Below are 17,010 nucleotides of genomic sequence, written 5' to 3' on the forward strand. Positions count from 1 at the left end.
ATTATATTCTTTAAAATTCAGTTACGTTGTACATTCGTTTTTTTTGTTTCTGTCTGGTTACAAATAAACACTAAAATAAGCACACATTTGTAATATGTTTTGTAATACATTTTTTTGTAGCAATGAAAATATAATAAGTCGATGAAAGAATAATGCAATAGAAAAACATTGCAGATGATAATGACAGCAACTGTCAACAAACACGCTCTCCGCTAACAGCAATGTTGAGTATTTCGAATGTTGGGAAATTTCAGATTTCGAACAAACGATAGTGTACATTTTAATTTATATAAACTCCTAATAGTAATAAGATAAATAAATATAATTATAAAATCATATGGAGATTACTATTTTTGTTGTTATGTGCCTCCAATTTTTTTTATTTTCTCACTTGCTTAGTATTTCCTAACGACATTTTAAACGGAAATTTAAGATAAGCATCGAACTCGTATGGCGTGAAAATTTCCTCCATTAAATCCCGTATATTTTTTCACCCTGAGCATGATATAGGATATCAAAATATTTTGTATAGAATGTAAAAACTTAAAAGTTTTAAACACCAATAAAAATATTATTTAAGAATAATTTATGTTGTAAATTTATAAAAGTGTAATGAGCGGAGTAAAATTATGATATAAAACACCATAAAATGCTTTATGATTAAAAAGGATATTTTTGACGTTGAAACGTCTCTTCTATCATGCATAAACTAAGGTACTAAACTTATAACTTAAATTGTTATATTATTAAATTCAAACAGGAATATCGTTGTAAAATTTTAAGGATTGTAACTTAACAAAAAAGATTCTTTGGAAAAAAATATTAACTTTTAAATTTATAAGTATTGTTACTGTTTTATAAACATACTATCCTTTTTTCATTCGGCTATCGTTATTCATAATTTATCGTTAGCTACTCATATCAATTACTGAGTTTTGTTTAAGAACTACTTAATTGTGTTAAAAAGTTGGGAGGCGTATCTCTCTCAAATTCTCTATTTTTTTTATGAACTTTTCAAAAGAAGATTTTAACGTTATTTAATATTTTCTACTAATTTTTAAATGATTTAAAAAAACCCTACAATAAAACACTCTCTTAGCCATCCATTGTTTACTTTGGGCAATACCACTTTTTTAAAACACTTATTTGTGACTACTTCCCTACAATATGTTAAAAATAAAATAAAAAGAAATATTTTAAAAAAACTGTGTCAATCTTATTTTTATGAAGCCAAATTTAAGATTAAAAAAAGCTTCGATGCGGTTTGATGTGATAAGTTTACCTTTGACATTGTGTTTGGTTTAAATTATTGTTTCGGTAAAAACTTAAAAGAATTGCATAATGATTTAAACATAAAAATAAAACACTTGTACAAGACTTCTTTTGAGTTTATCAATGTGAACACGACAAGTTTCAATAACTCTAGAAATAACCTTTTGAGCGTGTTCAAATACTTGTTTTCAAATCTGGATTATCTCTAATTATAGGAGTTATTTTGCATACTTTTTACTTTTTTGACATCTCATTAAAGATGAAGATGGCGTTTCTCATGTATGTGATTATAATCCAGGATTCGGATGTCACGTACTAAAATGAGAGTTTTTGCTCAATAAAAAGCTTATTTTCATCTCACCAATACATGTCTCTAGTGAAGTTCTAGTGATAATGTTTTGAAATTAATTCAAATATATAGAACTTCCAAGAATTTGAGTAGTATGGTTGTCAATAATGGGTAGAATTGTGATTGTGACATGTTTGAAAAGTGATCAATTAAACCAGCCTATGACGGTCATCAGCCCCGTCTTTCATATTCTTCTTCATCTTTGATGAGATGTCAAAAAAATAACTCTAAATATTTTCATATCTACATTTGTATGTAGTTTCGATAATATCTAATTGTTTCAACTAGTTGTGTCTACAATAATGAACTAAAAAAGGTCCATTAAAAATGTTCTATTTTTATATTTAAATATAATATTCGGAGATATATGCTTATACGAGCATTACTTTAATTAATTATAATGCCGATAACGTTGAATCATTAATAGTGACAGTAATTCATAGATCGGGTCGTGAGATACATGTTATACGTAGAAAGTTTCAAATTAATATGGGAAACGCATGAAAAGTATAGATCCTATCTGTATGTATGTACGTTAGAGGTCGCAAAGTTGAAGCTAAATTCATCAAGACATTTCCTTGGCGAAAAGTATGTTTTGAAAGCGAGTAATAAACTTGTATGCCCATTAGATTTTTTTGTCAGTATCTATCTTTTCAAGTGAAACAAATGTACGAACGTCCCCTGTTTGACGAAAATAAAGAAAAAAGATTCATTTCACCGAATAATGGTTCATCATCAGAAGTTACCCTTTTAGGCACAAAGGGGTGGGTGGTTAAGTGAGTCTGTTCTAAGCATACGAATATGCCCTAATGGCTCGCATTCAAGTTGCTTGTTAGGCGACTCGTGAAAAATGGGACATTTCGTGCCGTGGATGTCGGAGTATAAGACGACAGTCCGCGTTCTGCGTCAATACCCAGTATTTAAAAAAATTCCCGATGTCAAAACCGTAATTTTTTCTCGTGTATAAAATGAAATCATGAACAATATAAAGGTTACAACATTTGGAGTGTGTCCAAATACTTGTTCACAAATCTGGAAAATATTTAATAATATGAGTTATTTATAATATTATTTTTTGACACCTCAACTAAGATGAAAAAGAATATGAAAATCTGTGGATTTATGGGGCATACGACCGTCATAGGCTGATTTAAGTATTCACTTTACACACGTGTAACATTCACCAATTCTACCCATGATTGACAACCACACTACTCATGTACTTGGAAGTTCTATATATATGATCCAATTTCGAAACATTGAACAGAATCACTAGAATTTTATTAGTGACATTTATTGGTAAGACGATGACGCTTTTTTATTGAGCAGAAACAATTTTGTTAATTACTTTACACCAACAAATTGACAACAGAAAGCAGCATTTGAATTTACTACCGAAATTTTGTCTTATGAAATAAATACATGTATGACTGAAGAAAGAACATGAAATCAATTTTAAGAGGCGAATGTAGTAAAAAATAGGAGGAGAGGAAGACGTAGAAAACTTGGCATGATCAAATATTTCAAATAGTTAATCATGCGTGGTCAGGTCAGGAATTATTGGCGGATATGTATGAAGAGATGCAAAAATGTGGAAGAGGCGAAGATGATTTGAAAGATTGTGTGATATTTAATTTTTTGTGCCTACTGCCTAAAATGTCAATAAGTTTCCTTAAAAATTATGTTGGTTATTAAATTGGATGAATGAAATAAAATACCGATAAAAAAAATGCGACAGAGAAAAACCAACGTCAGTTTTAGAGAGATGCTTTATAAACTTTATAAAATAAAACAACTTTGTTTTTAACCACTTTTTATTAGTACACTTGATCCAACCGGTTTCGATAAAGTGTACCAATAAAAACTGGTTAAAACAAAGTGGTTTTATTTTATAAAGTTTATAAAATATGCCAAAGTATCTGCGAAAAACATTAAAAAAAAACATACTTTATAACTTTAAATGTCATTTTATTGATTTTTCAAATCTAAGCAAGTTTATTGAGTCATTCATGTCAGTTATTAATTAAAAACATTGTATGATTTTCAATTTGTAACAGTACCTTAATAATAAAAGTATTATAAATGTTTATATGACGTCTATGAAAATAAATTTTTACTTCATATGTTTCTGTGAATAAAAGCGTAAAAGAATAAAAAAAAATTGAAAGAGCAAAATAAAAAGCACGATACATATGTTTTAAAAATACCTCAATATCATTAGGGAAAAAACACAAAAAATATCAATGCCTATCCTTAGAAACAATAAATGTCATTTTTTCTGCATCATGACTTTCCCCTTAAGACATTTTCTTGTTTCAATGGAAAAACCGTGTTCGGTAATGTCGCATCTCACCGCGGATTTCAATCTGAGAAGAGAATCCCGGCCATATTGGGTTCATACTGAATGCATGGGATCTGTTCGCTTTTAGCCTCGTACGGATTTATGCAAAATTGTAAACCTGATTGGTTTCTCTTCAAAGTGAGGTGTTTTATGGATTCTCATTACATAGACGGTGTACCTGTTACCATAAATTATCATCATAAATGCTAAAAGTGAACCCAATTTGTTGTTTTCTTTTATAAAAACACATTTATAAAATTTAATAAAATCTTAATTTTTTACAATGTTTCAACATATCGCTCACTCCTTTAACAACGTCATAAATCAAAAATCGTCAATTTACAGTTGTGTATATTTTTGGAATGCCCAGAAAATGTTCTTTATCCCAGCAAAATATTTTTTACTTCATATTTACCCGCTACAGGGCAGAATGTGTTGTTTTTGCACTTTGAAGAAAGGGTATTGTTTAATAATTTTTTTGAATATACTAAATATTTTTCATATGGAAAAATGACCTTCAGGTTTTACCTAAAATGATGTGTTACACAGTAAAAAGTTCCATGAGTGGCTTGATATTTATTTTTAATACATTGTATTATATTTTTAAACTTTAAAAACGGTCTCCTGAAAAATCAAGTTTTTTTATTTATGACGTTCTTGAAAGGAGTGAGCGATATACAGAATACGTCAAAAGAAATTTATAATAGAAAAACTCGTTATTGAAGTATTATTTGATTATTATAAGATATAATTTATTTCATTTTACAAATTTTTCATCAATTGATATTTTCAAAGATATTTTTATTAAGATAAGTGACAAAATAGGAAGTGTATACATTAGTTATGAGTAAATATTAAACAAATAAATAATAATTGAAAGTGTAGGAACCAATTAAAATTCTAAAAACGTTAATTTTATTAAAAAATATATAAAACTGTAAAAGTACATTATAATCTACTATTTACTTAATTCTAACAAATTTCAGATAAAACAGACAAGAATCCGGAGAAATAAATTTAAAACACCTTGTTAATTTATACATGCTTAAATTTAAGCGTCACAGCATGTGAACACCTCTTCCTCCTTATTAGTCCGTTATTTACTTGTTTTTATAACAGAAAAACAAATTAACTATAACCTTTGTATTATTTTTAAAAAATCCATTTAAATAATGGATTTCACATACTAATATAAGAGTTTCTGCTTAATAAAAAAGCTTCTTTACATCTCACCAATAGATGTCTCTAGTGAAGTTCTAGTGATTCAAGAACAAAGTTTCTAAATTGGTTCATATATATAGAACTTCCAAGAATTTGAGTAGTGTGGTTGTCAATAATGGGTAGAATTGGTGAATGTTACACGTGTGTAAAGTGATCACTTAAACCAGCCTATGACGGTCGTAAGCCCCGTAAATGCCCAGACTTCCATATTCTTCTTCATCTTTGATGAAATGTCAAAAAATAATATAAATAATGGTATGTATTTGCATATTTTACGAATATGAAAATTGTTTGTGTTCAGTTGAACCGGAAAATATATTGATGCAAAGGTTTATACTCTCCACTGACAATTCGTGATGGAATTGCATTTTTAATATATTATAAGATTAAAACCAATATTTTAAGCTGATGATTTTGATTTTTGATTTTTAGCTGATCCAGTCTTATGATGTCAGTAACGACGAAACCCGGTCACTGGTCAAATAAAAATAAAGTGGAAAAGCTAAAAATATTGGTTTTAATCTAATAATATGATGTAAAGGTGTTAAATACATATTCTCAAAAAAATTTATACACATGAAAATGCCCAAACATGCTGATCACTGCACTACGTTGGTGGACAGGGGGGGGGGGAATAATACGTCATCATGAATGAATTGAAACCTTATCGACAAATTGAGGCTGTTATGGTTACACCCAAAATCACGGTATTGTAATACTCACGGTTAATTTGTTTGGCTGAGCCTAATTACTGTCACATTAGGTTGAAATATTTCACACAAACTCCTACTGCTTCCACCTAACGGGGATGTGTGTAGCCATTTCTAAACAGTTAATTCAAATTTAAGGGTACTAACCCTTTGAAGTGAATTCGCACACACGTGTCTACGTATGTACAAGTATATCTACTTATGTTTGATAAGTATGTTTTATCTTGCAATAACCAATACAATGGATAAAAACTTGACCAATGTTTCTGAAAACGTGCTCTTGGGCCTTCAAAAATACTTTTTAATACTTGTAATTTTTTAATAATGGTGACACAGTTTTGGCATTAAAAAAATGAAGCCATATTTTTGATAATCAAATAATAGTACCAACATATTAACCCTATTGTTTGAAACCCCAAATTAAAGAAATTAAAGATACCCATTCAATGAATACACTCTTAGAATTATTTCCTCAAAATGTTTCTTTCTGAATTTTAAGTTTAAAATATCAAATTTTCCCAATGAAATCGACTTTTCTCCAGGCTAAGAATGAAAAACAAATAAAACGCCATGGAAAAAATACGCTCGGGAGATATTCTCGTTTTTCCATCTTTATTGAAACGGCTTCTGGCAGATTGGGGCTTTAATAATAAAAATAAATAAAAGTGCCAAGTAACCAGGTTCATTAGCCGGCTTGTTTATCCTCGTCGAACGTGCGTAAAGAGATTGGGGACGTACTTATCTTCACTACACCTAATTTATGTGTCAGTAGCACTAAGAATAGTACAAACTACCATCCCCTAGGGACAATCTTAAGGACACAGGGAAAGAGAATAATATCTAGGCGGGTTCCGCAGCATAAATCTAATGTCTGTCTGTTTAAGTCCGTGGAGCTTTTGCAACATTTTGAGTGTGTCCGAATACTTGTTCATAAATCTAGAATATATCAAATTATAAGAGTTATTTTTCATATTTTTATTTGTTTTCTCAACAAGGATGAAGAAGAATACCGCTGAATAGACCTCTTAGCTATATGGGGTCCTAGGTTCTTTTCTTAACCCTTTTAGTGCTGAAATTTGCTTATATTTATTTATCTTACGTTTTTCTCTATAGTGTAATGGTCAGCACGCTCAACTTTAGTACTGGAGGTCCCGAGTTTGAAGTCCCAGGGGGGACTTATAAATAAAATAGATGTTTCACTCTTATATCCATTCAATATAACCTTGGACTGGTTCCTGAACTGATCAACTTTACTTCACGTGTCTTATGATCATGATAACTTTGTTTTTGAAAGATGCATCGCCCTAAGCACCATTGGATGTGGATACGGGTTTAAAGGATAATTATTTATTTAATTATTTTAACGTTAATAAAATGTACATTGTTGGGCTTATTGCAAAGAAGCAATATTTTCCAAACAACCAATAATAGACTAGTGATATTAATCGAAATGTTTGATACCTTACATATATAGCGATTTGCAATCAGAGAGTAGATAGTGTTTGAACAGAAAGTATTAATGAGAAAGAAAAAAATACAATTTACTGCTGCATTATTTAAGCATTCAACCAGACTGAGCCACAAAAATACGAAACCTCTCATAGTTTTTTTTTAAATGAACTTTAATAAATTTATGTAATAAAGATTAAAATTAATTTAGACATCATGTCAGGTATGTTGATTGACTATTGTTAAAAGGTGATTTAAATCTGAAAATAAATGAAAATCCAATTGAAATTCCGTGACAAATTGTGATTTATCTTTGAAATTAATTAGATAACTTTCGAAACATCGATCCCAATTTTAATATTATGTGTTAGAAAAGCTTTAGACTTTTATTCATGCTGATGCCGCTTTAAAAGTTAATAATGGGAAAGCTATTTTTGGAGCTTTATATTTTCACATCAATCATATGGAATAATAGACGCAGGTCATAATTAAATATCTCATTTTCCTAAATGCCCAGACACGTCATATCTTCAAATTATGAGAACGAATTTATATATTTTTCTGTCCTCAAAAAAAACTTTTATTTAATATCATTATTATTCAGGGAAGGTTAAGATTAATTTCAAGAGACTGACTGAAACATTAACTACAAGATGACACAAATATTAATTGAAATAAAATTACAACCGGAAACACTAAAACTATTAAGTGACTGTAGCTGTTAAGAAGCACACTTTCCGAAGGCTCTACTATTGCGGTCTGAAAAGGTACCAATCCTGAAAGAAGTCATACTGTAGATGAAAACGAGGGGAATGATCAGAACTCATCCAGCAGAAAGAGACTGGTGGTTAATTACCTTTTTACAAATTGTATTCTGAGCCTCTCCTATCAACATAAATAACCTTGGGATATGTGGAAAACAACGATTATAATATTTATCTTTAAACTTGAAAAAAAGTGATTATATTTGTCTTACAAAAAGTACAATAACACTCTCCTAATCATTAATCGTTCATTTTGTGTAATACCATTTGTGTTTATTAAATAAAATTGTTATAATTAGCTATGTTTATAAAAAAAAATGTGATTCATTTATCTTCTGTCTCTCTCTAAAAAAATAGTTTTATATACATAAATAGCAGACCATAATAATTTCACTTAAGTTCAAATTTGACCTGAAAATCGAATGATTATTCCGAAACCGATTATTCAGGAAAATTAGTTTTTTAAAGTGATATTACACAAAGTGAATGATGAATGATAAGGAGAGTGTTATATTACCAATACCACAAAGTAAAAAATGCTTTTATAATACAAAATAAAATAAAATTCTAGGCTGAACCTCTACTATATTTCGTATGTTAAGAGCATTGTAAACTTTGTCGTATGATACTATAACACTCTACTTATCATTCATCGTTCAATTTATGAAATGCTACTTAAAAACCTGTTTTTAAATGGTATTACACAAAGTAAACGATGATGATAAGGATAATGTTATTGAACCTCTCCTGTTGACTTCAATATTCGTACATTATGACAAAAACAACAATAAAATATTAATATATTTTATTTATTCGGCATTAACTTTGTGAAATGACATGTTGATTTTTTTTTATAATTAAACGTTTGTATAACCATTGATTGAAATAAAACTCATTAAGTGGTTATATAAGTGTTTTGTTATATAAAAAAAATGTTTAACGATAAAGGGTAATTAAAATTGTTTTACAAAACCTAAGGTACCTTTGTGGAGGAGTTTTCCTTAAAAGGTAAGATTAACAATGAATAATGAGGTAGAAACGTGTCACTTACCCCTCTATCACTAGAGTGCCTCACGGGACAGTGGAGGAAAGCCGTGGTCCCAAGTTGGATCGTCACGTTAGTGATAGTATTATTTTCCAAGGGTCTGTCCAGCTTGTTGTATCCTTTGTGGTTGCTGTGCCATTCGTACCTCCATGCTTTATCCTTGTTACGACCATCTATAAATATAATCACAGTCAATTACGGACCCAAATTGTTGTTCTTATGCCTCTGAGGATCGAATCCTTTTTATCTTATTTGAATACTTAAAAGGGATTATAATCAGGTAATACCAAAGAGAAAATCGACGCTTATAACTAAATAGAGGAAAATTACTTAAGTTCTTGAAAAAGATAAATGAAAACATGAAAATTTATGATTAATAATAAGGCTTAAATAATTCAAAAGTATTTCGGAAAAATCTTTTCCATAATTTTACCTTAATATTTTTTTAAACTCAGCATCCTTCTTCCATATAATTTGCTTAAAGGTGACCCTTTCACCTTTTTACATTTTAATTTCGATAATTTGAACTTAACTTTTATTTGTTTCTTTTATTTTTAAAACTCTGAGGTAAAGTTCAAGTTATCTACATAACGTAGTTAAATAGTTTAGACCTAGAAATACAAGTTGTCCTAGAAATACAAGTAGTAATGTCCGCCTCCGTAGCGTAATGGTCAGCACGCTCGGCTACCGTTCTGGAGGTCCCGGGTTCGATTCCCAGGGGAGGTAAAATAAATATGAGTGATTTTTTCACTGTAATATTTATCAATATTACCCTGGACTGGTACCTGAAGCGGAGGGCTGATCACCTTTCCTTCATGTGTAAAATCAAGATAACACTGCGTTTATATGACGCAGTGCCCTATGCACCATTGGGTGCGGATAAGTGTTTTATTATTTATTATTATTAGAAATACAAGTAGATTGCCAGCAGGGTTGATGAAATATGTACATTTTTTCATTTGAATAACGTTATATTTCTTTTTCTCTAAATTTAGTTTATATTTGAATTTATTACAGTATTATGATTTTTATACGCCTCGAAACATTCTAAATATTACGAGTATGTCATGAAAAATATGTGAATCGAGGAATGAATGAAACAAAGAAATTTTATACTTTTTCTCATAAATTTCTACCTCTACATAAGAAACTCGTTTAGTTGGGAACAAAAGGTTGAATCATCTATGTAAAATAGAATACATTTCACATGAGCACTCTAGTGAATATTATTTATTCTAAGTAAAAATATAAATTTTTGTTTTATTTGGAGGAACGTATAGGTTCAAAAACAAAAGTGATGCTTCCATAAGGACTCTACATTCTTTTTAAGTATATCTTAACGTTTATTTTTTGTGCTTTGAATATACGAATTTACTTTTCTTATTATAGAATTTTCGAATACCACAAATAACAATCATCTGATAAATTAATGATTTTTACACTGTTTGTTTGACCAGTCGAGTTGACGTAATAAATGATAGTCTAAGAGATGATTGACTTTTTGAATTTGTATTTTGAAATTTTGAAATGATTTTTTTTACAGACTAACAGGGACTAAAAAAAGAGACAATGAAGAAAGCATAACCTAAAATAAAATTAATTACCATATTAATGGTAAATTAAAATCCTTTCAAAAAATAATTTTTGTTGTTGTTGAATATACTTATTTATTTAGAGTAGATTTACAAAACGATATTGACTTTTGTCAAAAAAAAAAGGATATTATTTTCACTTATTTTTATAGCACATATGACTTCTGTTTTATGGTATATCTTGATAAAATTGAAAACAATTAAAAAAAAGATTATTATAAAATAAATTAAACTTTAGTTTGTAAAGTACCTACTTATAAACTTAATAAAATATATTTTTCCAATTGCGATGTGACTCTCCAAAAAAGAGACCTATGGTTAGCAAAAGACTAACACAGAGTATTTATTTATTTCACATGTTTTCTGATGTCATCTTTTTTTTCTTATCTAAAATGGATTTTACCAATCATTTTTTTCCATTTCATTTAAATTCCATCCAATTTATCACTTACACATTCAGTATAAAAAATATTATAATTTTAATGGTGATATATTGTTCTTTCATTACCTGCTGTTAAATTATTGATAAAATTATTATTAAATAAGAGAAAAACTCCTGTCTAATACTGTAGTGGCATATTAATTTTTGTATTTCAGCTATACAGGTAAATTAACATTTATGTAAAATAACATTATTTTCATGATTTCAAATAAAATAAACAAACGATGATTATATTGACACCCCAAACTTTGTTGAGGTGTCAATATACATATGCTGAGGTGTCTCTATAGAAGGAAGATTATGGATGTCTGGGCTTACGACCTGTCAAGACGTGGTTCAGATAATCATTTCATACAGGGGAACATTTACCATTCTACCAAATTATAAGACAAATTTGGTAGAATGGTGAATTTAACAAAGATTAAGACACACTAAAAATATTGTGAATAAATTATTACCTGAGTGTTTTGGTGATGACAGGAGGACCGTTGGCAGGCACAGCATCAGCAGCAGAACCGCCCCCATGCCGACCAAATGTCGGTCACCAACTTCTACCAAGTTCCAATTCCTGGTACAAATTCATCGAAATATCTTGGTCCGAATACATTGGAGTTTTATCATCGATTCAAAGTTGGAGTTACACCGAGTCACCGAAAGTCAGACGACATTATTTCAATCGGCTTTCTGTTATTTACAAAAACCGAGATCGTAAATTTTCATCAGCAAAAGTGAACGTAACTCGAGTCCTTATTTACGTTGAAAAGTTTATTCTTATTCCAGAATAAGTCGAAGGATTCCAATGTTGATTAAGATCCCGATATCTGTTTTCTGAAACAAGTAAAGTAAAAAATATTATTTATTGAATTTCAAAGGCCCTTTGAAAAATGAGACGGAAAAATAATAAACGCCATATTCGTTTTCTGTAAGGAATTTATCGAATCAATTATTAAATGGAAAGATACCAGAGAAAGGTTCCTGTACTTTGATTGGTCAAGCGAACTTGTTTTTCGTTTATGTATTTTCATGATTTATTTTGTTTCCAGTGATCGAAGATGATTGAAAAACGTTTTCCGTTTCTTCTTTATTATTTCAAATGACAGTAAAAGTAAATTTTACGCTTAAAATACCTCGATATTTTCAACGATTATTTATTCAATATATTTTGGATAACCGATAATTTTGAGAAAATGTAAAATCAATATCTTTAACCTATTTGAATGAAATTAAAAATGTAGTACCTGCTGATTAACTATTGAAGGCTTTTGAATGAATATAAATTCATTACTTTTCCAGACTTGTTTTTTCTTACTACCTTATATATATATATATATATATATATATATATATATATATATATATATATATATATATATATATATATATATATATATATATATATATATATATATATATATATATATATATATATATATATATATATATATATATATATATATATATATATATATATATATATATATATATATATATATATATATATATATATATATATATATATATATATATATATATATATATATATATATATATATATATATATATATATATATATATATATATATATATATATATATATATATATATATATATATATATATATATATATATATATATATATATATATATATATATATATATATATATAAATATTTGACATTAATTTTATATATAACCCTTCTCTTTCTTACAAAATATATTTCGAATAAATTAGTATAACCCAATAAATTAGTCAGGATTATTATTTATGACGTATGTCGATCGAATTTAATAAAACCAAGATATTCTTTTGTATGAAAAGTCTATTGATAAATTTAATGGGATTTACTTATGATTTGAATAATCTCACATTTAAATAAAATAAAGTGTTATAAATTGGTACGAGAATTTTATTGTTAATTTGTGTAAGCATTGAAACACCATTCTTTGATATATTTAGATATAGCAATAAACTCAAATTGATACCTCAAATTTGTCCATTTGAACTATGTCAACAATAATGAACTTAGTTCGTATCTCATTTGATATGTCTAGTTTATACATTTCAATTGATACCTAACCAAGCTTCGACTTCAATTCTGTATAAATTAGATTCTCACACCTAAAGCATAATGATTTTCTGTCTCTGACTATAATTAATTTACGGTCTCTTGTATTTTAACCCTCGAATTCATCAAATAAATGTTAAGATCCACCAAATCTATTCAGAATCTTTTTTTTAAGAAACCATTAATTACGATGCATGAACCAGATTTTATCTTTATAGGTAAAAATATGAAATTTCGTTTGAACAAAATACTTTAATCTCCTATAGTATTTTACTGATTGTTTTAAAATTTTGACAAAGTTTCATAAAAATATTCGGTGTTTTTACATACCTGTGACATGCAAAAACACATTTCGCTCACTCCTTTCAAGAACGTCATAAATCAAAAATCGTCAATTTTCAGTTGAGCATATTTTCGGAATGCCCAGAAAATGTGCTATATCCCAGAAAAAGAGGCATATTTTTAACTTAATATTTACCCGCTACAGGGCAGAAAGTGTTGTTTTTGCTTTTTGATGAAAAGGTATTGTTTAATTATTTTTTTAAATAAACTAAATATTTTTCAAATGGAGAAAAAATCTTCAGGTTTTACCTAAAATGATCTGTTGCGTAGTGAAAAGTTCAATAAGTGGCTGGATATTTATTTTAAAAACATTGTATTATATTTTTAAACTTTAAAAACGGTCTCCTGAAAAATCAAGTTTTTTGATTTATGACGTTTTTGAAAGGAGTAGGCGATTTGTTAAGAGATTTTTTAACAACAATTTACAGAGTTATCTTATGAATTTAACATTAATAAAACCAATACTTAAAATTGCTCATGCTGGACAACGTTGTTGTTGAGAGCTGCTAAAATATTATATACCAACATATATGCATTGTGAAGTAAAACATTTTAGAAATGTTAGCGTTTTATTTTCTTTTTGTCCACTTATCCAAAATGGCCACAGAAATGATTGATTTGATACTTCAGTAGCGTGAAAACATCATATGTTTTAAGTAAGGCAATAAAACATTCACATGATTGACATATAAAGATATTATTTTGTTTTTTTTTTTTTTGTTTTTTTTATTTTTTTTTATTTTTTAATCATGCATTTCCGTACATGAAGGAAAATCCTTCCCTTAAAATATTACGTTTTGAAGAAAAATGGTAAACTTTGAAAGTCGATGGCAGGTGCTTTTACATAAAACGGATTCATTCTGAACGAAGGAAAGGCGAACCATTTTATCTTAGCGTGAAAGGTAAAAGCGTAATCCCCTACATAACAAGTCCGCGTTGTATAATAGCCGTACAAGGTTTTTACCCAGTATCTGCTTTAATATTTGATATATTGTTATCCTTTTCTTCTTCTTCTTCTTAAGCCTTCTATCTACCTCTGCTGGATGTAGGCTTCTTCCATATTCTTTAATTTTTCTTGGTCGGTTGCTGCTCACAGCAAATTTTTACCCCCCACAGAGGCTATGTCGTCGGACCATCTTTTTTGAGGTTTACCGACGCCTCCTTATTCTCCCAAGGTCTTCTCCGTCTTAAAATTGTAGGGGTCTTATTTATATTTGTATATAAATATCTATACAATACAGCAAATTTATTGATATTTCTATTCTAATACTTGTACTGTATAAAAAAAAACAACGTAAGATTTAAAAAACAATCTTTTATCGTTCGATACAAAAATCACTTTTATAAGAATAAAGGATCCAAAGAGTTTTTTTGTTGTTTTTACATATGATATAAACCAACGCACGTAAAAATTTTCAAGTCTTCCATTCAGAGAATTAAATTAAGCGAAAATTTTAATATTTTTAGCAAAATTTAATTTTCATTAATATATAAGTGTTTTTAAAAATACACAAAATAAAATTGAAAGATCAAAAACAGAATATTCTTTTTACAAGCATTTCAAAGCGATATTTTGGCTGCAAAGCGTTATCAAAGGCTGATCAGCACGTCTCGTCGCAATTTTGACTCATTGTTTCTTAATTGTTGCATTGTTCAATCTCTTTCATTGTGTATTTTGTTGTGAATTTTTATGAAAGTTTTTATGTATGCATAAAGAGGTTTTGAATTGTCAAAAATGAGAATATCAAGATAAATTAAACATGAAAAGCCACGTTGTAAAATACAAAACAATTTATATCTGTCTCCAAACCATTCAAAAAGGAAAATAATTTCATTTGTAACATTTAGGTTTTTTTAAAACACTCTTCCACACTCAATGGTGCATAGGGCACTACATCATAAAAATGCAGTGTTATTTTGATCGTTTACACATGAACGAAGGGGGATCAGCCTTCCGCTTCAGGTACCAGTCCAGGATAATATTTAATAAATATTAGAGTGAAAAAACACTTATATTTATTTGACTCCCCCTGAGAATCGAACCTGGGACCTCCAGTACCTACTGTTGCCGAGCGTGCTGACCATTTCACTATGCGTTTAGTTATCAATAACAAAAATGTGAGTTTTTAAAACAATTTTTAATAAAGCCCAAGCGACACTTATTATGGCGAAGTGGGGGTCGAACCTAAAGCTTCTGACTACCCTAACGCTTCACGTAAGTGACACCACTACCCAAATCAACAGTAGGTGTTTTACTAAACAGTTTCATAGTATTTTTGAGAATTTCTTTGAGTAGAGAATACCTTACAGTTTTTATTTTTTTATTTTTTTTTATTATTTTTTTTATGTATTAATTTTAAATCAAACACAGATTTTTTGAGTCTACTAAGTTGTATTTTATTAACAAAAAACACATCAAAAATTATATTGTGACAATTGTTTCGCCTTGTTAGGGCATTATCAAACGAATGTCATTCGTTTGATAATGCCCTAACAAGGCGAAACAATTGTCACAATATAATTTTTTATGTGTTTTTTGTTAATAAAATACAACTTAGTAGACTCAAAAAATCTGTGTTTGATTTAAAATTAATACATAAATTAAAATGCAGTTCCACAAATTAAACGCCAAGTCAATAAATAATACCTTACAGTGTCGGATTTACGTAAGTTCACTACAAACAGGCGTCGAGGCATTGCTGCAAAGACGTGAAAAATAAAATGTTACTTGTAATGTAAAAACTTATATTATATATTCCGTTTAGTTTTCTGCAGTGCATCGCGGAAAATCCTTTCTGGGAAAAATAATATACTGTATAGTATACCGCCAAATTAGTTTTCGTATTTTTACAAGCGTTATTTTACCACTAAAACTTCTCAAATTATTTTTTGACATTTCATCAAAGATGAAGAAGAATATGGAAGTCTGGGTATTTACGGGGCTTACGACCGTTATAGGCTGGTTTAAGTGATCACTTTACACACGTGTAACATTCACCAATTCTACCCATTATTGACAACCACACTACTCAAATTCTTGGAAGTTCTATATATATGAACCAATTTAGAAACTTTGTTCTTGAATCACTAGAACTTCACTAGAGACATCTATTGGTGAGATGTAAAGAAGCTTTTTTATTAAGCAGAAACTCTTATATTAGTATGTGAGATCCGAATCCCGGATTATAATCACACACATGAGAAACGCCAGAAAATACCATTTTCATTTTTATTATTAAGCTTATAATTTGACCAGATAATTTATTTACAACATTTTGAGTGAATGTTACACGTGTGTAAAGTGATCACTTAAACCAGCCTATGACGGTCGTAAGCCCCGTAAATACCCAGACTTCCATATTCTTCTTCATCTTTGATGAAATGTCAAAAAATAATATGAAAATAACTCCTGTAATT

At 28.8% G+C, this 17,010-nt stretch overlaps 1 protein-coding gene across 1 annotated transcript in view; it reads right to left on the minus strand.

Annotated features, from left to right (window-relative positions):
- The window catches only part of LOC148311765 (limbic system-associated membrane protein-like), a 122,886-nt gene that overhangs the window by 39,900 nt on the left and 65,976 nt on the right, over positions 1 to 17,010 (minus strand). Inside the window, exons 2-3 of the mRNA XM_088278438.1 lie at positions 11,644 to 12,013; positions 9,158 to 9,324 (exon numbers count right to left, since the gene is read on the minus strand). Coding sequence (XP_088134564.1) covers positions 9,158 to 9,324; positions 11,644 to 11,710 — 234 coding nt within the window. The 5' untranslated portion in view covers positions 11,711 to 12,013. The remainder of the gene's footprint in view (positions 1 to 9,157; positions 9,325 to 11,643; positions 12,014 to 17,010) is intronic.

The sequence above is a fragment of the Brachycentrus maculatus genome, unplaced genomic scaffold, assembly GCF_059751285.1.
Source record: "Brachycentrus maculatus isolate JH-2025_06_01 unplaced genomic scaffold, ASM5975128v1 h1tg000057l, whole genome shotgun sequence".
Lineage (NCBI taxonomy): Eukaryota > Metazoa > Arthropoda > Insecta > Trichoptera > Brachycentridae > Brachycentrus > Brachycentrus maculatus.